The sequence below is a fragment of the Myotis yumanensis genome, unplaced genomic scaffold, assembly GCF_028538775.1.
Source record: "Myotis yumanensis isolate MYYU_CA2020_CCGP unplaced genomic scaffold, mMyoYum1.0.hap1 SCAF_10, whole genome shotgun sequence".
In the NCBI taxonomy this organism is placed as follows: Eukaryota; Metazoa; Chordata; class Mammalia; order Chiroptera; family Vespertilionidae; genus Myotis; species Myotis yumanensis.
In genome coordinates this window covers 5,022,268-5,046,654 of record NW_027223761.1, presented here as the reverse complement: position 1 = coordinate 5,046,654, position 24,387 = coordinate 5,022,268, and the positions used below count along the sequence as shown (strand labels likewise).

The window sequence follows — 24,387 nt, the reverse complement described above, 5'->3', positions numbered from 1 at the left end:
CCCAGCCTTGGCACATGCTAGGCCTTCTGTAAGGATGGCCGGTCCCTCGCCCTCTGCGTCTAAATTCCTTCTCATCCTTGGAAGATCCCCTGCAATGGTCCCTGCCAGACATGGTCCTCCTTCTGTAGGGCACTTCCCACATGGTGGAGTCCATGGGATTTATTTTACTTTTTTTTTTTTTATTTTATTTTACTTTTTAAAAAATATATTTTTATTGATTTCAGAGAGGAAGGGGGACAGAAAGGAAGATAGAAACATCAATGAGAGAGAATCATGGATCCGCTGCCTCCCTCACGCACGCTACTGGGGATGGAGTCCCCAACCCGGGCATGTGCCCTGACCAAACCTGGACCTTCCAGTTCATAGGTCGATGCTCAACCACTGAGCCATGTGCTGGGCGGAAGGATGGGATTTAAGCGCAAACCTGCTCAAGCAGCCAGCGCTGGATGTGCTGGAAACCAGTGGCACCGAGGAGACAGGCAGGGATGCCGGCAGCAGGCGCAGCCCTGTCTGGACACGGGCTCAGAGTCCTGGCCGGGCCTCCGTGTTACTGAGACACCGGGGTCCCTCCCTGGGCCTCAGTGGCCCTGTGCGGAGGTCATGCCCCTGGAGGTCTTTTCCAGGTGAAAGGCACAGACACTGTGGTGATGTGAGCAGCTCCAGGCCCTCCCTGCAGGGTTTCCCCTCACTTTCCCGGACAGTGAGCGAGGAAGCCAGAGGCCAGGGCCACTCTGGGGTAATGGTTAACTAGTGTAAAGGGGGGACCGGCGGAGACGACCACCAGGGACTCAGATCAAGATTTAGGAGCCTTTATTAAGCTGGCCAGCGACTACAGTTACAGCACCCTGCCGAAGCAGAGGCTGAACTGCAGTGCCGACTACAGGAGTTACATTTTATTATTAAATTCTGTGGAGGCCCAGAGAAAAATGTGTCTTTCAAATTCTGGGCCCCCAGTGTGGAGGAAACTCTCTTTATTTATACTTTTTCCAGTCTTTTGTCCCAAACTTGGAATGAGACTTCCGGGCCTTCTGAGAAAGAAGGCCTGCGTGCTGGGAAGGGGCCGTGACACCATATCTCAAGGCCTGGCAACTGTCTGGGTGTCAGCACTGACAACTCTGTCTGGGGCATAGTTTACAGCTTCTCTGGAATGGGAGTAGTCTTATTTTCCTTATCATTTAAGACAGAAGCCATACTATCAGGATTAAAATTTCAAACAGCAGTTTTTATATAAGATGGGTACTTCATTAGGCCTGGCACCCCGTCTATAAGAAGCCACCCTAGCTGCCCAAGACTCCGCAGGATGCAGTGGAAGAAGGTGCTTGGGGCGGTGGCGCGGGCCGCGGCCTTCTTAGGGCTAGGGATCATCCTGGGCCACTTTGCCATCCCCAAGGGAGCCAACCCGCCAGCACCCAGTGCCTCAGCCTCCCAGGACCTGGACCCAGAGATCCTTGAGACCATCATGGGGCAGCTGGACGCCAGCAGGATCCGGGAGAATCTTAGGTGAGAGGCCTTTCTACAAGCCCCTTCTGTTCGCCAGAGGCCCTGCCCTGACCCTGGGCCTGCCCCCCTCTGCCCACCCTGCAGAGAGCTCTCCAGGGAGCCGCACCTGGCCTCCAGCCCCCGGGACGAGGCGCTGGTGCAGCTGCTGCTGCGGCGCTGGCGGGACCCAGAGTCAGGACTGGACTCGGCGGAGGCGTCCACCTACGAAGTGCTGCTGTCCTTCCCCAGCCAGGAGCGGCCGAACCACGTGGCCATTGGTGAGGTCCCGCCTCACTGGCTGAGGGATGCCTGTGGGGTGGGGAGCGGTGGGTCCCACGGGCAATACCTCGGGCACATACCTCGGACATGTACCTGGTCCCTTGGTTGCAGGCTCGATGGTAAGCTCCTAACACCGCCCCCCTTCCACAGTGGGTCCCAATGGGACCATCCTCTTCTCCTGTCGCCAGAGCGAAGAGAACCTGACTGGGGAGCAGGGGGGGCCTGATGTGGTGCCACCCTATGCTGCCTACGCCCCCCCCGGAACCCCACAGGTGGGCCTAGAATACACCCTCCCCCTGCCATGGCCCAGCTGCCCGGCTCCCACTCCAGCTTCTCCCATCCTGACTCAGGGGCACTTGAGAAATATCTCGACTGGGGCTCAGCTCCCCAACCCCAGAGTTTACTCAGCTCCACACTCCATTGCTACTTCTATCGCCCAATCACTTAGTCACTCAACAAACACTAATGGCTCCTGCTCTAGGCCGGGCCAGATACACGGTTCCTGGACACCAGGAAACCAGGTGTGACTGACCTTGGGGAGCTTGCAATCGAAACCCTTTATCCTGCCACCCAGCTCCCCTCTCCTTTCCCCTTCCACCTTCCCTGGGCCTGGCCCTCAGGGTCACCTCCTCTTGGGACTAGGGCCTCCTCGTCTACGCCAACCGGGGCTCAGAAGACGACTTTAAGGAGCTACAGGCTCAGGGCATCCAACTCAAAGGCACCATCGCCCTGACCCGCTACGGGGGTGTAGGACGCGGGGCCAAGGTGAGCAGCAGTCCTCAGTGCAGGGCGCTGGGTGGGGAGTGGGGCCCAGCAGTGGACAGGAGGAAGTGAGGGGAAGGGGAAGGAGCGATATTGAGTGGGGGGCTGAGCTGTATTTGTGTTATACCACTGCTGTGCTGTGTGACCTTGGATGCCTCCCCTAACCTCTCTGAGCCTCATTAGGCAAAATTTTCAGCTTTGATGTTTTAGGAGTCTAAGACCTCCTGCGAAGCAATTCTTCCCAATATTCAACTTAAATACCGCCAGTTGCCCTCCCCACAGCCTGCTTCTTTTCAATTGAAAATTTTGACTAAATAGTACATGTGTATGGTTTAAGATTTTAAAAAATATATGCAGGTATAGCACGCCAGAGAGTGTTTAATGGATATGGCATTTCAGATTTGCAAAACGAAAAGAGTTCCAGAGATGGATGGTGGTAATAGTTGAACAATAATATGAATGTAGTTAATACCACTGAGCGGTACACTTTAAAATGGTTAAGACAGCCCTAGCTGGTTTGGCTCAGTGGATAGAGCATCAGCCCTCAAACTGAAGGGTCCCAGATTCGCTTCTGGCCAAGGGCACATACCTCCATTGCAGGCTCGATCCCCGGCCCTGGTCAGGGTGCCTGCGGGAGGCAACCAATTGATGTGTCTCTCTCACATCGATGTTTCTCTTTCTGTATCTCTCCCCCTCCCTTCCACTCTCTCCAAAAATCAATTTTAAAAATCCATGGGTGAGGGTTAACAAAAATAAATGGTTTAGATAATAAGTTTTATGTTATGTGTACTTGAGCATAGTTTTTAAAGAAGTGCCCATATAAGAGCTGAAAAAAAGGAAAGAAAAGGGAAGAAAAGAACAGAATAAAAGGGGGTGGGGACAGGCATGATGGAATTTCCAGTTTATAAAAACCCCGTATGAAATGAAAAGCTCTCCAGTGAGGCCATCCTCCAAAGAGGCCACCACTCTTTCGGCTTCTGGGATATCTATGCAGAGTTTCTTGTGGGGGAAACACATCAACTCTGGCACACAAACTCTGTCCTTCTTCTGCCTTTTTTAAAGGTACTGTTTTGTTTTTATTGTAGCAATAGAACCATTTTAACCATCGTTAAGTGTACAATGCAGTGGCATTAAGAACATTCACAAAATGGGGCAGTCACCACCACCACCCATGCCCAGGACTCTGGCTCCATCCCAGATGAAACTGTCCCTATAAACCAGTGATGGCGAACCTTTTGAGCTCGGCGTGTCAGCATTTTGAAAAATCCTAACTTAACTCTGGTGCCGTGTCACATATAGAAATTTTTTGATATTTGCAACCATAGTAAAACAAGGACTTATATTTTTGATATTTATTTTATATATTTAAATGCCATTTAACAGAAAAATCAACCAAAAAAATGAGTTCGTGTGTCACCTCTGACATGCGTGTCATAGGTTCACCATCACTGCTATAAACAGAACTCTTCTGTCTCCCTCTCAGCCCTGAGAGCCTCTATTCACCTTTCTGTCTCTCTGAATTTGCCTATTCTTGGTATCTCATGTAAGAGAAATCATAGGGTATTTGTTCTTTTATGTCTGCCTTATTTCCCTTGGCATAATGTTTTCAAGGTTCATTGTGCTGCACCAGCACTGCCAAGGGTGACCCTGAGAGGGGGCGGTGAAGGATTAGAAAAGACAGACAAGAGAATAAAGCTGGGCGCTAGGTGGGACGCTGCCCTCTCTGATGGAGAGACAGCATCACGGACTACAAGCCGTGTCTTCATTTTATAGCCAGATTCCACGAGGCACAGTAAGGGCGTGGTCAAGATGTTTACAACATTCTTGTGGGTTTCAATCCTACTCAATGACATGCACCTGAACTCTATCAAACCCACATCACTCAGACACGTGGGGCCAGGTATTCAGACCATAAGTTCAAGCTTACAACTGCAGCTGTTGGCTATAATTGTGCTGGGAGGGCTCTGCCCTCCAACCTGGGACTGGCACGTGGCAATGAGAGGACTGTGCCCTCTCATTAGTCCGAGGCTTGAAGCTGTCCAAACACTGTAGCCGCTCTCCACAGTTCATCAGTGTTGTATCAGAATTTCCTTCCTTTTGAGGCTGACTTGGGTTGGCATCATCCTGCCAGTGGGAGATAGATCTGGCCTGGCTTCACAGCCAGAACATAGGTGTGCATCCTCCTCACCCTCCCCTGAACATAGCCTCCTCCTTCTCCCGCTCCTGCAGGCTGTGAACGCTGCCAAGCACGAGGTGGCTGGGGTGCTGGTGTACACGGACCCCGAAGACATCAATGATGGGCGGAGCTTGCCCAACGAGACCTTCCCGCACTCCTGGCACCTGCCTCCCTCTGGGGTGGAACGAGGCTCCTACTATGAGTATTTTGGGGACCCCCTGACTCCCTACCTTCCAGCCAACCCCTCTTCCTTTCGCCTGGACCCAGCCACTGCCTCTGGATTTCCCCCAATTCCCATTCAGCCCATTGGCTTCGAGGATGCCAAAGTCCTTCTCTGGTGAGCTTGTGCCCTGGGGTCTCCTGCCCCTCCTCCAAGGGCCTCCACATTTCTGCCCCCACACCCATATTCGCTCTGAGGCTCTCCCTCTTCTCTCCAGTAACCTCCAAGGACCCTCAGCCCAGGCTGACTGGCAGGGAGCACTGGGCTGTGACTACAAGTTGGGCCCGGGCTTTGAGCCTGGTGGTATGTTCGCAGGCAGGTGAGCTGGGCCCCTCCTCCCTCAACCCCCTCTCCCCTCCCTAGTTATGCTTCCCTGACCCCGAGTTTCCCCTCTGCCCACAGCAAGGCCTGGCCTTTCCCTTACTTCTCTCCCAAGCCCTCCCTTGACTCCAAAATGTCTGTCTTGTCTTTGGGGAACCAGTGAGACAGCCGTGTGGCCCCCAAGTCCCTGTGGGGTACCCCTGCTCTATCTCAGACCTCCACTCTCCAGTCGCCCCCTCTCTTGAGCACACCAAGCTCATTCCCAAATCAGGGTCTCTGCACTTGCTGTCCTCTCTGCCGGGAACGCCCTTCCCGGGGCTCCTGCCATTCCTGCCGGCACTAACCTTCCCCGCCACCAGGGAGCCTCGCACATCTCACACCTCCACTGCAGTTGTTTGCTTCCTTGGGTCTGGCTCAGGAGAGGGAGGCCCCCAAACGCTGGGTCCATGTCCATCACTGCCCAGACCCTGGTGCGGTGCTGGCATCACCAAGTATCTGATAAGCACTGAGCGAGGGAGGGAATGAAAAGGAGAACAGGAATCAGAAGAGCTGGGCTCTAGCCTTACTGCCTCTCCTGGTACTTCTGGGCACTCCCTGACCTGTTCTGCCCCGGGCCTGTTTCTCTTGCACTGGGGCAGAGAGCTGCGGGAGAGGTGGGGGTGGGGAGCAGGGCCAACACTCTGCCTTCCCCTTCACTCCCCAGCCAGGTGAACCTGAGTGTTCACAACCGCCTGGAGCTGCGGAACTCCTCCAACGTCCTGGGGATCATCCGCGGGGCTGTGGAGCCTGGTGAGCCCCAGGACAGCCCTGCTCTGAGGCCCCTGACTGCGCCCTCCCCCTGCCTGGCTCACCCACCCTCTTCTCTGGCTTCTGATCCTCCTCCTCCCCCCAGACCGCTATGTGCTCTATGGAAACCACCGGGACAGCTGGGTGCACGGGGCCGTGGACCCCAGCAGTGGCACTGCTGTCCTCCTGGAGCTCTCCCGCGTCCTGGGGACCCTGCTAAAGAAGGGTGAGCCCCCCCCCCCTCCGTCCCAGGAACTGTCCCCCGGGAGGTCACCTCCAAACCCACTCCTTCCTGGCTCTGGACATCGTCCCACCTCCTGCCTCATTCTCCAGTGCCCCCTTGTGCCTGAGGGCCCTGGAGGCAGACAGGCGTGGACACCAGCCCTGGCCTCGAGTAGCCCAGTTTGGTACAGGGAACGGACCAGACCACTGATTAATTCGTATAGTAGCTTCTGAGAGCCTGTTGTGCCCCTGGATGGAGGGAGGCCTAGATGCCGCTGTGAGCAAGGCAGTGTCCAGGCTCTGCCTCTGCGAGCTTCAGCCCAGTTGAGGCAGGAATGACAGTCCTTAACTCAGCACATGTGTCTCGGTGCCACTACATGTCAGGCCGGTCCTAAGCACTGGAGGTCCCACCGTGAACCCACAGAGCGCCTGCATGTAAGGACAATTGTGATGGCTACAAAGTATCTGAGGGCTTCCCCAGGGGAAGCCTGTGGGCCAGTGTTTCTAGGATGATGGGTGGAGAAGGGAGTTGGAGCTGGAGGGTCAGGATGCTTCTCAAGCCCGCCTCTAACGAAGAGGGAGGCAGGGCGCCCGGGGAAGGGGCCATCTGACTGAGGAATACTGGTGTTGAGGGCAATGTTGGGGTGCTGGTGGGGTGTCACAGCAGAGGAGGGAGCCTCTGGGAAGACTTGGCTGGAGAGGTAGCAGGACCTACCCCCAGCCCTCCGCCCTCTCCACGTCCCCAACCTTTCTGAGTCACCCCAGGATCTGGGGGGCCCTGCCCTCTAACCCTTTATCCCTGCCCCAGGCACCTGGCGCCCCCGCAGATCGATCGTGTTTGCGAGCTGGGGGGCAGAGGAGTTTGGGCTCATTGGCTCCACAGAATTCACGGAGGTGAGTGAGCCTCCAGGGCCGGCGATCAAGGGGATCGCGGGCCGGGCAGTGCCGGGCTGACGCCGCCCCTCCCCGCAGGAGTTCTTCTGCAAGCTGCAGGAGCGCGCCGTGGCCTACATCAACGTGGACATCTCGGTGTTTGGTATGGGGGAGACTGGGCTGCCTGGGGAGGGGGCAGATAGAGGGGCTGGGGTCGGGGTAGAGCCCTTCTCTGGTCCCCCCACAGCCAACGCCACCCTGAGCGCGCGTGGGACGCCTCCGGTCCAAAGCGTCCTCTTCTCCGCAGCCAAACAGGTGAAGGGGGCGGGGCGGACGCTCGGGGGCGGGGCTGCGGGGTGGGCGGGGCTGGAGCTGGCCCTGGTTGTGGGCGGGGCTGGGGGTGGGACTGAGACCGGAGGCGGGCCTTGTAGGACCCGCAGGACTGTGCGTTGGCTGGAGACTAGGGTGGGCCGGGCAGCGAACCCGTTAATTGTTGGGTCGGGGAGGGGCCAACCCCGAGACTACATTCCCCTCTGGTCAGATCCCCGCACCAGGCCCGGGCAGCCTCAGCATCTACGACAACTGGATCCGGTATTTCAACCGAAGCAGTCCAGTGTATGGCCTGGTCCCCAGGTGAGCCCGGGGCTGGGGCCGGGGCCGGGGCCGGGGCCGGGGCCCGGAGGGCGGGCCGGCCCAGCAGCCTCCAGCCCATCCATCTCCCTTCCCGCAGCGTGGGCTCTCTGGGTGCTGGCAGCGACTACGCGCCCTTCATTCACTTCCTGGGCATCTCCTCTATGGACATCACCTACACCTATGACCTGGTGAGCCGCACCGCTCCGTCTCCCAGCTCTGTACTTTGCTCCACTCGCCAGCCCCGCCTCTCCTGCCTTCTCTAGAGCAGTCTGAATCAGCTCCATCACTCACTCAGTAGCTGTGCTACCTCGCCCAACTTTCTTCTCTGAGAATCTGCTTAGGCTCATCTAACATCAAATTTAAGATGCTATTGACTGTAAGATGCACATGATAGGCACTCTTCAGGAGGGGGGAAACTGCACTGCCAGTTAAGCGTAGAATAACACTGACTGTAAACATCTTGATTCCAGAATCTTTAAAATAGGAAAAAAAGTTTATCTCAGAATAGATTAAATGCATTGGTGTGAGAGTGAATGAGATAGGGGATTATGGAATACCCAGCCTGTGTCTCCAAAAGTCTCTCCCTTCCTGTTCCTGGGTAGTGAAAGTAGATTTAAATCCTGTCCAACTCCAAAGCTCTGGGCTCTTCTTCATGTGAAACAGGAAACTGGCACCTGACCCAGCCCTGCCACTTATTAGCTGTGTGATATCAGGCAGGTTACTTAACCTCTCTGAGCATCAGTTTCTTCTTCTATAAAGTGGGAATTCTAGGAACTACCTCATGGATGGGGCAGTGGTTTCAGGGAATGTCTCTACATTGTAGCTCACTGTAGGCCCACCTCCTCCCACTGCCCATCTCAAGCCTGTCACCTCTGGACTTTGTTTCTCCAGAGCAAGACCTCAGCCCGTACCTACCCCACCTACCACACAGCTTTCGACACCTTTGGTTACGTGGACAAGTTTGTGGACCCCGGTGAGGACGGGGTCGAGAGCATCCTGAGGATGGAGGAGGACGGGTTGAAGACTGAGCCCTGGCCTCGTCGCCCTCTCTGCAGGCTTCAGCAGCCACCAGGCCGTGGCCAGGACGGCGGGGAACGTGCTTCTTCGGCTCAGTGACAGCCTATTCCTGCCTCTCAACGTCAGTGACTACAGTGAGACCCTCCGAAGCTTCCTGCAGGATGCCCAGCTGTACTTGGAGCCCCTGCTGGAGAAGCACAGCATCAGCCTGGGTACGAAGGCCCCCTGACAGGAGGCACAGGGAAGCCTGAACTCCCCGGGCTAAGATGCTGGCTGTCCCCACAGGGCCTCTGGTGACTGCAGTGGAGAACTTCGAGGGGGCAGCTGTGGCCTTGGGCCAACGCATATCAGCGCTGCAGAAGGGCACCTTCGAGTGAGCAAGGGCAGCAAGCAGGTGCCTGGGAGGGCGGCATCCAGGGCAAGATGCAGGCTGGCAGCTGGGCTGCTGGCTCCAGAGTGACCAGCAAGTCCTGCCACCTCCAGCCCCCTGCAGGTACGGATGCTCAATGACCAGTTGATGCTCCTGGAACGGGCCTTCCTGAACCCTCGAGCCTTCCCAGAGGAACGCTACTATAGGTGAGCCTGTCCCAAAGCTCCTGGGGGGTGCAGTGGGGTGAGGCTGGGTAATGGGCACCGAGGGAGGAGAATGCCAGCATTTCACTGGCCTTTAAGGGATTCAGGCTCAAAGGAAGGGATGCAAATCAGTCACGGTCACGCTGGGACTAGAATTTACCTCTGCTACCAGTAAGAGCCACAGCTTTTAGAGGCAGTGGGAGGTGCTTTTGTGCCTGGCTCTGTCCAGGAGCTGAGCCCATTCCAGGCTGAAGCAAATAACCCTGATGCTCCCTATTTCTCCTGGTAGCCACGTGCTCTGGGCTCCTCATAAGAGCTTCATGGATACATTCCCAGGCCTGGCCAATGCCTGTTTCAGGGCCATCGACACAGACCCAGGATCTGCGGCCTGGGCTGAGGTGCAGAGGCAGCTCAGCATTGTGGTGGCGGCCCTGGAGGGTGCAGCAGCCACCCTGAGGCCCGTGGCTGACCTCTGACCCTAGCCCTCCTTCCTCCACTCACCACTACCCCCCCTTTATCTGAATCCTCTCCCCACTCGTTTTCTTTGGGTGTCCCAGTCTTCCCTGATGCCAAGGGAGGTCACACTATGGGATCCTTTCCAGCTTCTGGGGCAACAGCTCAGGGCCCTACCAGTTGTGGTCACCTGAGGGGAGTGACAAGCCCTGAAAGAATCTCCCTCATCCTGGCTCTTGGTTGAGAGGGTAGAGAAAAGGAGGCAGGGATGGTGGGAATGGCAAAACCCTCAATTGCTCTTGGTGGTGGGTGGGTGAGGATAGTATGCATGCCAACCTTAGATGCCAGCTCCGAGTCCACCAGGGCTACTCAGGGACCAGCAGGGAGACTGAGGCCCAGGGAAAATAGGGCCTTGCCCACTCTGGGTTCCTCCACCCTCATACCTCACATTTCTCAACTCCTTCCTGCCCTTCCCCAAATAAATCAAGCCTAGCTATTGTCCTTACAAAACAAGTTCCTTTTATTGTGTGGGAATCATGAGAAAAGGGGCCTGAGTGCTCAGACCCGGTCCTGGGCTCTGGGAGACTGCACTTTATCTCCTTACTCAAGGGGCTTGGACCTGTCCCCACCCACCTCTTCCTCCTCCGCCATGACTACTTCCTCCAGGGAGCGCCCTCCAAGCTTGCTTCCCACCAACACTTTGCAGGTCCCCGCGGGCGGCAGCCCCTCCTCAGCGTAGTGACCCCTCTGGAACACAACTCTGTCCTGTCCAACCAAGGGCAGTCCATGGGCCTGGCACAGGTCCCGTGCCTCCTCGGGCCCATCCAGGGCCAGCAGGTGGACCATGTATCCCAGGGGTAAGGTCTGGCCCTTGGGGGTGCTCAGGGCACGATTGAGGCAGGCCAGGGCTCTGCGGCGGGCATGGCCCACGTGGCACTGCACGGCGCAGCTCTGCAGGTATGGCAGGGTCCGGAGCAGGCGGAACAGGCGGGCAGCATTGCCTTCCCGGAAGGCTGCGTCCACAGCCAGGGCCGTGCGTAGGGCTGGGCAGGAGCGCAGGGCAGCTGGCAGCTGCAGAACACTGTGAAGGGCCTCCACTGAGCCTGTGAGGGCAGAAAGCCGGGATGAGGACCACACGAGTCTGCCAGGACCAGGCCCAGTTTCCATCCCATCCGCTTCTGCCGCCCCCACCCACCTGAGCCCCCAGGGGCTCCAGTCCTCCACCAAGCCCACCTCCCCACTCAGTCCTGCTACCCACCCACCTGGCCACGCCCCTCCCCTAGGCCAAGCGCACCTTCACCTTTCCCATCAGCCCTTCCTGAGCCCTATCTGCCTGAGGTTGCCCCTTCAAACAGTTTGGATCCTTATAATAAACTGAAGCAGTGTTCACGGATGAGGGGGAAAGGCCAAGATAATTTAACCACTTGCCTGAGACTTGAACTGTCCTACAGTTCGTATGTAGTAGGACCAGAACGATCAAATCCCAGGTTTCTGACTTGAAACCCAGTTCTTTCTCCACTGCCCCACCTGCCCCACAGGTCAGGGCCCCGGCTCGGCACCATCTTCCCTGTCCCTTTGGCAAGGCCATTTCTTTGAGGAGATACTGCCCCTGCTTCCCTTCCAAGAATCAGACACCTGGGACCTTTGGCCGCTTTTGTAAGCTGAGGCTTGTGAGCCATTAGTGGGTGGTGAAGTCAACAGCATTTTATTACATTTAAATAGAATATTATTTATCAGAATGCACCCTCCATCCACAGAAAGGATCTAAAAGTCTTGGTTGGTTGCCCTGGCCGGTTTGGCTTAGTGGATAGAGCGTCGGGCTGCGGACTGAGGGGTCCCGGGTTCGATTCCGGCCAAGGGCACATGCCTAGGTTGCAGGCTTGGTTCCCAGTGGGGGGCGTGCAGGAGGCAGCCAATGATTCCCTCTCATCATTGATGTTTCTAGCTCTCTCTTCCTCTCCCTTCCTCCCTGAAATCAATAAAAAATTAGAAAAAGATAAAAGTCTTGGTTGGTGGATCTCGTGCTCTGACTTGACACACAGGGAGGGGTAGGGGGCTAAGGGTGAGATCTGAAAGCTTCTCTTTCCTTCCCGGCATCCACTGTCCACATACAGGGGACCCACCTCCGCGTCCTGTCCCGCCGCGGGGGCCCCCACTCACCCAGGTTATAGAGCAGGAACAGGCCCTGGAAGGCGGCCTGGCGGGGGTGCGGCCCTGCGCCCCGCGCGTAGCAGCGCCGCAGCGAACCGAAGCCCTCCTGCACCTGGCCCTGCAGCAGCGCCCGGTCCACTAGCCCGTACGCGGCATTGGGCCGGAGCTGCGCCACCACGGCCAGCAGCACGGCCAGCGCCGCCTCCAGCACCACCGCTGCCTCGGCGTCGCCCGCGCTCTGCAGGGCCAGGTCCAGACGCACGGCGCGCAGCCGGTCCGCCACGAAGCTGGCCACCTCCGCGCGGGATGCGTCGGTGCGTCCCGCCACGTCGCTGGCCAAGTAGCGCACGGTGGCCAGCAGCACGGCCGGCGGCCGGAGCTGGCTCGGCGGGGGCAGGGCCTTGCCGGCGGCCGGCCGGCTGTACTCCTTCACGGCGCGCTGCGGGTCAGCGCGGGGCCAGCTCCCGCAGCAGCCCGGCGCCACCTCGAAGCGATGCAGGCGGCCCTCCTTTTCGCGTCGGGCGCGCTCGGAGGCTGGGCACATGTCCGGGCAGGTGCCCACAGGCAGCTCGCAGCCGGACATGGTGGGCTGGGGAGAGAGGATGGGCGCTCAGCATCCCGAGGACGGCGGCGGCCCCTCGCCCCATCCTGCAGGAAGTGGGGGGCACGCCGAGCCCGACGGAGGATCGGAGAAGACTGGGCGGGGTGTAAACGTCCCCGCCGACGTCGGCAACCGCCCTCCTCTCACCGAGTCAGTTGCTTTCCACAAAGATTGGAGCGGGCCTCCCGAGATGCACTGCGCTGTAGTTCAGCGCCGCAAGCTCAGGACCGCAAATGCCCCCATAATGCGCCGCGCACAGCCCGGGCCACTCCCATGATGCACCGGCTTGTAGTTCCCTCCCACAACCAATCGCTTTGCAGCGGGGCGGGCAGGAGCAGAGCCACGCCTCCCCAGGATCCTGCGCACGTCAGGGTCCTCATTTGGCTGTGGAGACCCACTTCTGCAAAATGGATTACCCCGCCTCGGGTTCCTCTCCATCATCCATCCCCGTCGACCAATAACCTGGCCCCATCAGCCTTACTGTCATGCTCCCCTGTTTCCCTGGACACTATTCTCCCCATTTTGTAGATCCAGGGTCAGCAAATTTTCTGCAAAGGGCCAGAGAGTAAATGTTTTGGGACTTCCGGTGGCAACTACATACCTCTGCTACCAGTCAATCCTTCTGGGGTAGAGAGAAAGCAGCCATGGACAATACTAAATGGATGAACCTGGTTGTAGTCCAATAAAACTGTATTTTTAGATACTTAAGCTTCATTTTCACCAGTCACAGAACATTATTCTTTTGATTTTTTTCAACTATTTAAAAAATGTAAAAACCATTCTAGCTCACAGGCTTTACAAATAAAAAGGTGGTGGGCCAGATTTGGCTGCAAGCCGCAGTTTGCAGACCCCAGTTCTAGAAGGATAAACAGAAAGTTTAGAGCTACTGCCCACACATCAACACAGGCAGGATCAAAAGTGTGAGTCCCTGATTCCATGCTGGCGGGTGTGGTCAGGGAACTGAGAAGTCATTATTTTTCTCATTCTTGGTCCAGTTACATACAGAAATGGTCTCTCGAGTTACAAGACCAGGAGATAGGGCAGGCTCCAGGGAGAGGAGAAGCGGGTGGCTGGCAGTGCTGGAGTCCTGGGGAAGGGTCCGCTCCCTCTCAGGGTGGGACTTTGGACAGGTGCCGGTGCAGGATTTCCTCTGCCCGGTTTAGGTACTCGGCTGCCTTCTTCTTCACTCCTTCCCGCCGGGCAGGTGATGGGTCACCTGTGGAGAGAGAATGGCTCAACTGAGCTACTGGGTTCAGAACGCCTGTCTAGACCCTTATAGTTCACAAAGCATGTGTCTTTCCCCTTCCCTGGGGATCAGATCTATCTTCCCATTTTATAAACAAGAAAACTGAAGCCACAAGAGGGAGAGAAACTGCCCAAGGCTTTACAGCTGGTCGGTAAGGAGCAATTCTCATCCTTGACTTGCTTGTTCTTCACTTTCCCTTCCCTTCACTGCACCATCTGGGACCCCAGGTCTGACCCTCCTCTCTCCAGTTCTACTCACCGGGAACTCCCTGAAGCAGGATGTGCACGCCGTCCCGGTAGCCCTGCAGAGCTGCAGCGTAGGCACCTGCCTTCTCATCCCGCAGGGCCTGGGTGATGAGCTCGGTGGCTTGGCTCACATAGGCAGGGGTGGGCCCTCCTTCCTTGTCCTCTTCCTCCTCCTGTCCTCCAGGCTCCCAGGCTTCCTGGTCCAGCCTCTCAGACTCTGCCTCCATTGCTGTCAGCTCACCTATGTGGGTAGGACTGGGGCCTGCTCCTTCTGCAATCAGATATGGAGGACTCAGGCTACACTGGCCATCCCTTTCCCAGGGCCTGCTGCCCATCCCCAGACCTCTCTTCCCATTAGGGGACCAACCTGGCCCAGGTGGGGAGAAGCAGTGCCTGAGCAATTCTGAAGCCACTGTGCATAGAAAGGTAGCCATGATCTATTTGACTGGTGGAGTTCATATGCTTTTGTAAAAACAGCCTACCTTCCTAATTCTTTCTTTAAAGTACACATTAACTTTTTTTTGCAAGCTCTGGGCCACTAATCTTACGTTCCTCCTGGCTATAGTTGATCTATCAATCCAAGAATTCCCTCAATAAAGTTTAATTGAAGGATGCTAGGCCAACTACGCCAGGCCAAGCGTAGAAATACTCCAAGCCTTGGAAACTTAGGGCTTTATTTAAAAAAAACATATTTTTATTGATTTCAGAGAGGAAGGGAGAGGGAGAGACAGACAGAAACATCAATGATGAGAGAAAAATCATTATCAGATGCCTCCTTCATGCTCCCTACTGGGGATCAAGCCCACAATCTGGGCATGTGCCCTGACCAGGAATTGAACCTTGACCTCCTGGTTCATAGGTCGATGCTCAACCACTGAGCCATGCTGGTCGGGCTTAGGGCTCTTGTTGAGGCCCCACATGCGAAGACACTGGGTAGTAGGTATCCTCACATTAAAGAGAGAACGCTCATATATCCCCCAGAACTGGCAAAGAGGTGGGTGAACATCCCCTTTGTAGCCGATTCAAAAGAAGACTAGAGATCTGGTGAATCTGTGGTGAAAAGGCCTTTGAAGGCAAGGTACAGGAGCAAGAAGCACCATGGCACACCGCTGGCCCAGAGAGGGAAGTGTGGGTATCTCTCCAACCCCATCCAAGTGACCCCATGAGCAGCCCAGGGCTTCCTGCAGGAAGGGAAGATGCCATCTCACTTCCCAGCTGTGCCTGCAGCCCTCCCTGAGTCCCTAACGGAGAGAAGGCAGAAGAGTTCTTGGGGTGCCCTAATACTTGAGTTCGGGAGTTTGGTGTGAGATGAAGAGAGACAGTGCCAGTCTTGTCTGGAGCTTCCGATGCTCAGAGGCCCACAAGAGTAGGGCGAGAAGATGAGGCAGCATCGGAGCAAAGTTTAGTTGCTGGCTTTGGGGGTCAGGGTTTGTGAGTGCTCCCACAGGCTGAGGGGATGTCTCACGGGAGCCACCTTGGAGGACTCTTAATAGGGCTCCTGTCTAGGCGTCTGGCCACCGGGCAGCCCAGGCTGGAGGAAGGCAGAGTATTTGGACACCTGCCCCTCAGAGCCGGCACATCAGTCCCAGTGACACCACTCCTGCCTTGTCCCCCCAATTCCTTCCTCCTCCCCAACCCTAGAGGGGCCAGAGCAGGAAGGGGAGGGAGCAAATTAGAGGAGCAAAAGGACCCTCATACCCATGGCCACCAAGGGCCTGGTCACCAGGACCAGGGACCAGGCCACCAGTCAGGACTGAGCAGGGTCGAGGGGGTGAGGGTGAAAACCGGATGAGAGACCGAGGTCCCGGTTTGGACCAGACCTGAGGGTGAGAGAGCTCAAATGTCTGAAACTGACCCAAAAACTAAGGATCTGCCAGGAGGTCACAAAGGAAGAATAAGAGAAGCCAATAAAATGGGCTTAAAGGCTGTTGAGGAATCCAAATGAAACGGATTCATGCTGATCCCTAGGTGAGACCAGCCTCTTCAACACAGGGAATTCACCATGGAGAGAGATCCAGGGTCGCAGAGTCCAGGACTGTTGGGTCCCCCGATCTCAGTGCCAGGAGCTCAGGACCTGGACCTCCATGGGGCCCCTTCCATCTTGGTGCCCCACAGGCCAACAGCTTCTCCAGGGACTTCCCCTGCTGCTCCCTGAGCCCAGGCCTCACCCGCCTTGACCAATAGGCCTCTCCTGACTTCAGGGTCTACAGCCAGACCCTGAGCCAGCCCGAAGCAGGGTGGCCCCTGCTCCTTCCAGAGCTTCTGCAGGGAGAAGATCCCCCCTGGGAAGTGGCTTATTTCATTCCTCCGTGGTTGCTCACTGTACAAGGGCATCCAGCTTGGCACGCCCTGGCACAGGGCGATGGGGCCTGCTTCTAATTCTCCTGGAGGCTGCCATTTGCCCACAGAGGGCACCTTTCTCAGACTTACACGGGCACCACAGCCTACCTGGTGGCACTGCCTGCCTCCCTTCCTCTGAGCACCTTCTGCCCAGCCCTCCCTCTGATTGTCCCAGCTGTTACCTTCCTTGGAGAAGGGGTCGAAGAGGGCAAGCTCGGCCTCAGTGAGGGGGCCTCGGGCAGGGGAACTAGACGCCTCCTCGGTGCTCCCACAGTTAAAGAGAAGATCCAGGGCCTCCTGGGCTGGGCTGGATGGCAGGGGGTCCGCTGAGGAATAGATCATGGGGGACATTTATGTCTGCCCTTATTCCTTCACAGCTTTCAGAATGGAGCTATCTCACCGAATCCTAGCAGCAACCCTGAGTGTAAACAAGGCCATTCTTAGGGTTTGTGCCCATTTTACAGATTAAGAAACTAGAGCCTAGGTGCCCTGTGCAGAGCTCCCGGCAGGTTAGTGGTAAAAGAGCTGGAACACACCCCAGGCTTTTCACTAAGATCACTGAGGAGGGAGTGGGCCCCCGCCCCACTCTGGACCCACCAGCCTTGGCTCCCTCCCCCACCCCTAAGTACCTGGCACCTCCAACTCCTCAAGGCCCCTCTTCTCTGTGGGGAGTGGCTGGGGTAACCAGGACTCATCAGGTGGTGGTTGGAGCTCCTCAGGAGGCGGTGTGGGGATCAGAGGGGGTGGCAGGATGTGCAGGTCCCTGGACACCTGGGAGGGCCGTGTCACCTCCCCACCCTGCAGGAGAGAGACCAGCCGGGAGGAGTCACAGGGTGCAGCCCACAGGGTGCAGCCCGGGAGCAGGAAGGGTTCCCAGGTGCTGGGGAGGGGTTGAGCAGGTCCACATACCCGGAAGAACTCCTTGAGTTGGGGGCTGTTGTTGAGCGCGGGGATATGCACAGTGAAGCGAAGCAAGTCCTCAGCCCCTTTTCGCCGCTCCTCAATCACAGAGGCTTCGAACCTGCCTGCAGCCCCCAAGAGAAGGAGCAGGAAGAGAAGCAGTGACTCACAGGGCCTGTGGCCCCCAGGCCACTTCCGGTTCTGCCTGAGGATCTGAACAGCCCATCTGAGCTCCCCATTCTCCCAGCAATCTTCCCCGACTCCTCCAGGGTCGGGGGCACTTGAAAGAAGGGACCGATCCCCCTGTTCATCTATTTACCAGGTGCGTACTGAACACCTACTATGTGCTAGGCTCATAAGGTGAATGAGAGAGAAGCAAGCTCTCTGTTCTCATAGATATCACATCCTAGACAGGGGGAGGCAAGCAACCAACAAGAAGCAAAATAATTTCAGATGGCTTTGATGTAATGAGGAGCAAAGTAAGGTCAGAGAGGGGAAGACACTTGCCCAAGGTCACACAGCAAGTAGCCCCCTTTTAAAAAAATATATATTTTATTGATTTTTTACAGAGAGGAAGGGAGAGGGATAGAGAGTTAGAAACATCGATGAGGATGAGAGAGAAACATCAATCAGCTGCCTCCTGCACACATCCTACTGGGGATGTGCCCGCAACCAAGATTACATGCCCTTGACCGGAATTGAACCTGGGACCCTTCAGTCCGCAGGCCGACGCTCCGTCCACTGAGCCAAACCGGTTAGGGCAAGTAGCCCGCTTTTATTACAGTTTTGCTGCTCTGTTCTAGGTAGCTGTCTAACTCTAGCCTAGATACCATGCTGCCCTGCTGCTCTCCCCACTGCCTGGCACAGCCTGCCAGCAGAACCTTGCTGCAGAAAACATCTCATGTGATTCTAGAGAACCAGTGCAGATCAGCCCCGTCCAACAGAAATATATGTAACTTATTATATTTTACAATTTTCTAGTAGCCGCATTTTAAAAAAGTAAAAAGAGCCCTAGCCAGTTTGGCTCTGTGGATAGAGCGTCTGTCTGTGGACTGAGGGGTCCCAGGTTCTATTCCGGGCGGGGCACATGCCCAGGTTGTGGGCTCAATCCCCAGTACAGGGTGTGCAGAAGGCAGTTGATTAATAATTCTCTCTCATCATTGATGTTTCTATCTCTCTCTCCCTCTCCCTTCTTCTCTGAAATCAATAAAAGAATATATTTTTTAAAAATTAAAAAGAAACAGATTAATTGTAATATTTTCTATTCAACTCAGTATATTCAAATCATCCTCATCTGAACATATAGTCAATACATAAATTGTTGGGATAGTTTACATTCCCGCCTGTGTATGTGACCCAAACAGCCCATCATATCTCTAGCGCTGCCCAGACACGTGTGGCTCATGGCTACTGTTTTCGGACAGGGCAGGTCTACTGGAAACCCGGGTTTGTGGGTAGGAATTCTGGTTCTGTCACTTACAGGCCCGGCCCCTTCATGTCCCTGAGCCTCAGTTGCCTCATCTTGAAAAGGGTGCTAATGAGGACAGGAATGTTAAAGCGTCTGATACAATCAGGGCGAGGCTCCATCTGTCACAGGCCAGCTCCCAGGGCCCTCCCAGGCCCTGGAATGTCTCCGCAGGGAGTGTCAGCCCTGTCTCTCCAGCCCCCGCCAGCAGAGGCCCCCTGTGCCCAACTCTTCGACCATCTTCGGCCTGAATGCCTAGAGCCACTCACCAAACACCTGGGCCCGCGGGAAGGCAGGGAACTCCTCCAGGCGGCGGAAGAGGTTGCGGTGGGTGTAGGCCAGGTCTCCGTGCAGCTTGCGGAAGTCGCTGTACCGCTTCCAGACCACCACCTAAGAGGAACAGGGACTTGACCTGACTGGCCCAGCAAAGTGGGAAGAGGCCTTCCCCACCCCCACCCCCGCCTGGCCCAGGGTCAGGGGGGCTGGTCTCCGCACAGAGTTGCCAGCTGCTGCTCCTTTGCTGTTTGCAGATCTGGAATGGGGGAATGGGCCCCCTTCCTCCCAGGAGCCTCACCTCTTTGACATCCTCTGGGTCTCTCTTGGAGGTGAACTGAGGAAGAAAGGCAAGAACCAGGTGAGACCAGAGACTGGCATCTGCCATCCCATCACCCTGTGAAATCCTAGGGTGCCCCGGGTACCTCCCAGCTCCCCTCCGAGGGGCAGTCAGTGGCCACTGGCCACTGGTATCCAGGTGACCTGGCTTTCAGGCTTTGCGTGTAACCTGGGGCAGTTTTCTATCATGCTCCTCGGTTTCTTCATCTGTCAAATGAGAGGATCCCTAAAGGCCGCTCCAAACTCCTGCAACCTCAGCCCGACTTTTATGTCAGTTCCTTCAAAGGGCCAAGTCCCTGCAGCTTCTCTAAAAAGTGGTGTTCTGTCCCAGGAGCCACTCCTTCCCAAAGGAGGGAGCCTCTGTGGATGGACACTCCTGGGCAAAGACAAACCATCACTGGGTTGTGACCCCTGGTCGAGCAGACAGGCCTGAGGTAGTAAGAAGACTCCAATTCACTGTTTCCTTCATAATAATTTGAAAATAACATCCTACAGCTTGGAGTACTTGACAGTTTTCAAAGTAGAAGAAGCTTGTTTTAAAAACCATTGAGGAATATGTACCTAACAAAGGACTCATATCCGGAATACAAAGAATTACAAAAAGATAAGACAAACAACCCAACTTCAAAAATCAGGCAGAATGGGCGGAATACTTGAATGGACACATCCGTCAGAAAAAGACATATGAGTGGCCCATAAGATTATGTTGTGATGTTGTTGTCTTTTGTTAATCCTTACCCAAGGATATTTTTCCCATTGATTTTTAGAGAGAGTGGAAGGGAGGGAGGGGAGAGAGAGAGAGAGAGAGAGAGAGAGAAACAGTGATGTGAGAGAGACATATCAATTGGTTGCCTTCCGCACGTGGCCTGACTGGGGCCTGGGACCGACCTGCAATCCAGGTACATACAGGAATCAAACCTGAGACCCTTTGGTGCATGGGCTGACACTCTGCCACTGAGCCACACTGGCCAGGGTGCCAACAAGATTATGAAAATACACTCAACATCATTTCTCATCAGAGAAATGCAAATTAATACTCCAGTGAGATATTCCACACCCAACAAGAATGGCTAAAATTAAAGATGCTGATGATATCATCAAGTGCTGGCAAGAATGGGAGTATAAAATGGAACAATCACTTTATTATTTTTGTAAATTTACATTTATTGATTTTAGAGAGAGAAAGGGGGGAGAAACATCAATTTGTTGTTCCACTTATTTATGTATTCAATGGTTGCTCCTTTCTAAAAAAACTAATGTGTTTTTTTTTAATTGATTTCCGAAGAAGGGAGAGGGAGAGAGACATCCATGATGAGAATCATGGATGGGCTGCCTCCTGCACGCCCCCTACTGGGGATCAAGCCCACCGCCCGGGCATGTGCCCTGAATAGGAATCGAACCCCGACCTCCTGGTTCATGGGTCGAGGCTCAATCATTGAGCCACACCAGCCGGGTGAACTCTATGAATTTTTAAAGTCATAGACAAGTTTTTTTTAAATAATATTTTTAAAATAAACTCTTTAGAGGGCTTTTATGTAAATATCCAACAAACCAAAAAACAAAACTTACTTTGAGAGCTTGGAGACCTAACTAATATTTGGGTGGAGCCAGAGCGTTCATATTAATTTAAAGAAATTCACAGCCTGATGCCCAGACACCACACTTGGGGCGTGGGCACCCCAACGCTCAGGTCCAGGAACTGCAGTCCACGCCCCTTTAAGAGGACAGCGGCCTCCCATGGCTCCGCCCCCTGACGGCGGCAGAGGCCCCAGAAGACTCGCACTTCCACCTCCGCTTAAAGGGGACACCTATTTCTGTCCGCCAAAAAGGAGCCTGCAGCCGCGACGTGCCTCAAGGTCCAGCACGGCCCCTCTCCCGTTGAGAGGGTCAGGTGCCGCTGGCCCCGCCTCACCTGCGCGGTCACTTTATACTCCGTGTAGCCCTTGGGGTGCGTCCGGGGGTCGGAGACGGTGTAGTGCCGCAGGAAGTCGTCCTTCGCTCGGCGGGACATGGCAGCCCAGCCGGGGCGAGCCGCCCGCCGCCCCCGCCCCTCCGGGTCAGCCGCTGCCAGCCGCAGCCTCTCGCGGGCCTGCGCCCAGCATCCTCCCGCCCAGGGAGCTGGTCGCAAGTGACGGCGCCGTTCGCGGCCGGGCGCGCGGCCAAGGGAGCGTCTAAAAAGGTCTGGTCGTTGGCAAAGCGTAAACTGGGTGATCTGAGGCTAAGGATGGGGAGGTTGCCCACCCATCCGAGAGTGACCCTCATCGCACATCTCCACACGGCTTCTCCGCTCCTTCCCAATCCCCTTGCATCCATTCGCCCAGTTTTTATTGTGTCCTATATGTGCCGGACATAGCCCAATTATTTTCTTGTCTCCCTCCCTGGGATTCCCTAGTTCATGTTTTCTGGAAGGATGGGGGGAGCAAAAAGAACTCCGGAGAAGCACGTTGGTGTCAAGGGTGCTGAAGTTCCATAACGACTGGAGCCTCAGTTTCTCATCCTTAGAATGGGGATATCGATAATAGACACTGTGGGTGTTTCTTTCCTCCCTCCCTGTTAGTATCATTTTGGAGGTAGCTCTGTAGTATGTGTAGCCCTTCAGCCTCCTGCTCCAGAATCTAAAGGTGTCACCTCCTTTTCTTGCCGCAGGTCCCAGGTGGGGGTGAGGGACTCTCTCCTGAATCTCGAGTGAAGGACAGAGGGCGCAGTACCTGGCAAGGAGACCAAGGTGTCCCTGGAGTACAGTGTTGGCTGTGGACTGGCGGCCCGGCCTCTGAAGCCGTCTGTTTTCCAAGCCTGGACATCCAGTCTCCATCCGGAGGCCGTGAGCCCCCAGTATCCTCCCAAGAAATGTCCTTCCGACGAAAGGCAGGTGTGCTCTGCTCCGGGGCAGGCCATCACGGACCCTGACTATGGGTGAAGCGCTTAAACGTTCATCTCTTGTTACGAGAACTCAGATGTGTGGACGCTGTTTCTAGAAAGAAACACACAGCAAAATCCCAGATCAGACTCTTGGAAACTCAGAAATGAGGTAGTTCATCTAGGAGGGGTTGGGGAGTTGGCTGGGATGGGGTTCCTCTAAGGACCCCTTTAGACATGGCTGCTGCTCTCCAGATCTTTCTGGGCAGGGCTGTGTCTCCAAGTCTCCTTCTCACCCATCATTACCTCCCCTCCTGACCCAGTAGCTCCCAATGCTCCCCTTTCTGCTTGCTTTCTTCCTGCCCCTTCCAAAGCCTTTCCTATCTAGATCAGCGTAGTCTCTGGCCTTCTCCAGATCACCAAACTCTACCGGTTCTGTTATTGGGAGAAGCAAACAGAAGAGCCTTCGAAGGAGGTAGGGAGAGGGAAGCGCCGCCAGCGTGCAGCTGCAGGGAGCTGCTCCCCACATTCGCCCTGCTTGACCATGTGACGCAGACTTCCGGCCACAGCTCCAACTCCCCGTCCATAGGCCTTTGTGAGGAGTACAATAGCCTCGTTATTTTCCTGACGTGCATAATTCACTCTTTAAATCAAGGATGCTGCTGACTCAGGGCCCCCAGGAGGACTTGAACACGGGTGACTCACCCAGACCAGTGGATGGCTGAGTTCACATTGCTTGGGTCTGTTTGCGCTCCTACTGGCTCATATGATGATAAGTATAGCTAGCTTTATACCGTGCTTAAGACACGAGACGCCCACCCATCTGGTCCTCATCACAGCCCTAGGAGGTTGGCACCATTTTCTTTCCGTAGATGGGGAAATTGAGGCCCAGATAGGCTAGGTGATTTGCTCAGCATCTTCCAGTGAGTAGCACAGCTGGGGTTTGGCGCTGGAGCCTGGATAGTTCGCTCAGCGCAAGATTTGGGAGTGTGATGGCCACGGTGTCTGTCTTGCATAGAGGACAAGGCAGGCGGTTGTCATGTTCCACCCTGAAGGACAGTTGATGTTCTAAGGGTGTCCACCCAACTCCCACCTCCCTTCTTTCACCCTAACAGAGCCCAGATTTTGCACAGGTTTCTACCCCTCCAGGAAGGGGTCCCAGAGCTAATTCAGGAGGAAATCCAGTGTCTGCTCCTCCTTTCCCTTCGCAGAACTGCCCTGCTCTCATTAGACCCTCTCCCTGCAGTTTGCATTTTAAGCAGAGACAAACACTGAGAGCAGTTATAGGGCTAAGAGTGCTGGGTCCAAGGCTCAGCTCCCCCCCTTCCTCGCTGGGTGGCTCTGAGCAAGTCAGGTAGCCTCCTGAAGGCGCGTTCCCGCACACTGCCAATGGAATACTGAGAGTCTGTACTCCTCAGGCCATTCTCCAACGTGACAGTAAGTGCAGGTCTTCGGACAGAAGCCTGCAGGGTAAGCAGCCACGCTGAGACCACAGCACAGGTCCCTGTGGAATATCCGTCTGTCCTGCCATCCTGGGCGCCCTGGTTCCCATCTTCCTCAGACCAGCCCCTGCTTCAGAGTGCCCTAGGGCAGTGGTTCTCAACCTGTGGGTCGCGACCCCTCTGGCGGTCGAACGACCCTTTCACAGGGGTCACCTAAGACCATCCTGCATATCAGTTATTTACATTACGATTCATAACAGTAGCAACATTACAGTTATGAAGTAGCAACGAAAATAATTTTATGGTTGGGTCACAACATGAGGAACTGTGTTTAAAGGGCCAGAAGGTTGAGAACCACTGGCCTAGAGCCTTCAGGAAGGCCCCTTCCATGCTCTGCTCTTGGTTGGCTCCTCCTGCTTGTGTCCTCACCACTCCCTATTTCCCAAGAGCCCTTGCTCTTTATTCCTGTCATGTGATTTCCTTTGCTTGAACCTGTGCTGCCTTGTACAGCCTGCAGGCTGTCCACTGCATGTGGGTTCCTGGCTGCTGCAGGAAGTTGGGAGCTGAAATTCATCCCGTGTTCCATTCAAGAAGCTGTGAGTCCTGATGTAGGGGTGTACGTGTACCCTTTTTCTAATCCATACCTCTGAGGGTAGCAGTCGCTCTGTTAAACTGTCCTTCGCTTTTCTCTATCCAGAAAACTCCTACTCATCCTTTACTCCCAGCTTTAATGTC

General features: G+C 55.4%; 3 protein-coding genes across 4 annotated transcripts; 1 reads left to right on the top strand and 2 right to left on the bottom strand.

Annotated features, from left to right (window-relative positions):
* The first annotated feature begins 1,300 nt into the window (after nt 1-1,300).
* NAALADL1 (N-acetylated alpha-linked acidic dipeptidase like 1) lies at nt 1,301-10,307 on the top strand. The gene is made up of 18 exons (XM_070427450.1): nt 1,301-1,500; nt 1,585-1,757; nt 1,909-2,030; nt 2,401-2,523; nt 4,750-5,033; nt 5,134-5,235; nt 5,941-6,026; nt 6,130-6,249; nt 7,054-7,139; nt 7,218-7,281; nt 7,366-7,433; nt 7,660-7,751; nt 7,849-7,939; nt 8,643-8,724; nt 8,807-8,980; nt 9,054-9,141; nt 9,252-9,344; nt 9,631-10,307. The coding sequence occupies exons 1-18, from the start codon at nt 1,301-1,303 to the stop codon at nt 9,815-9,817; spliced, it is 2,235 nt and encodes a 744-aa protein (XP_070283551.1). The 3' UTR covers nt 9,818-10,307.
* Nucleotides 10,291-12,751, bottom strand: SAC3D1 (SAC3 domain containing 1). The gene is made up of 3 exons (XM_070427449.1): nt 12,694-12,751; nt 11,955-12,534; nt 10,291-10,897 (listed from the first exon to the last, which is right to left on the bottom strand). The coding sequence occupies exons 2-3, from the start codon at nt 12,526-12,528 to the stop codon at nt 10,395-10,397; spliced, it is 1,077 nt and encodes a 358-aa protein (XP_070283550.1). The 5' UTR covers nt 12,529-12,534; nt 12,694-12,751; the 3' UTR covers nt 10,291-10,394.
* Nucleotides 12,752-13,218: 467 nt separating this feature from the next.
* SNX15 (sorting nexin 15) lies at nt 13,219-21,469 on the bottom strand. Of its 2 annotated transcripts, XM_070427444.1 has the most exons (8): nt 21,267-21,469; nt 19,317-19,352; nt 19,012-19,132; nt 17,287-17,402; nt 17,007-17,175; nt 16,560-16,703; nt 14,051-14,308; nt 13,219-13,762 (listed from the first exon to the last, which is right to left on the bottom strand). In XM_070427444.1, exons 1-8 carry the CDS (start codon nt 21,363-21,365, stop codon nt 13,656-13,658), a joined length of 1,050 nt encoding a protein of 349 aa, XP_070283545.1. In that variant the 5' UTR covers nt 21,366-21,469; the 3' UTR covers nt 13,219-13,655. The 2 variants fall into 2 exon arrangements, with proteins under 2 accessions (XP_070283545.1, XP_070283546.1); XM_070427445.1 differs by lacking the exon at nt 16,560-16,703.
* Between the last annotated feature and the right edge of the window lie 2,918 nt (nt 21,470-24,387).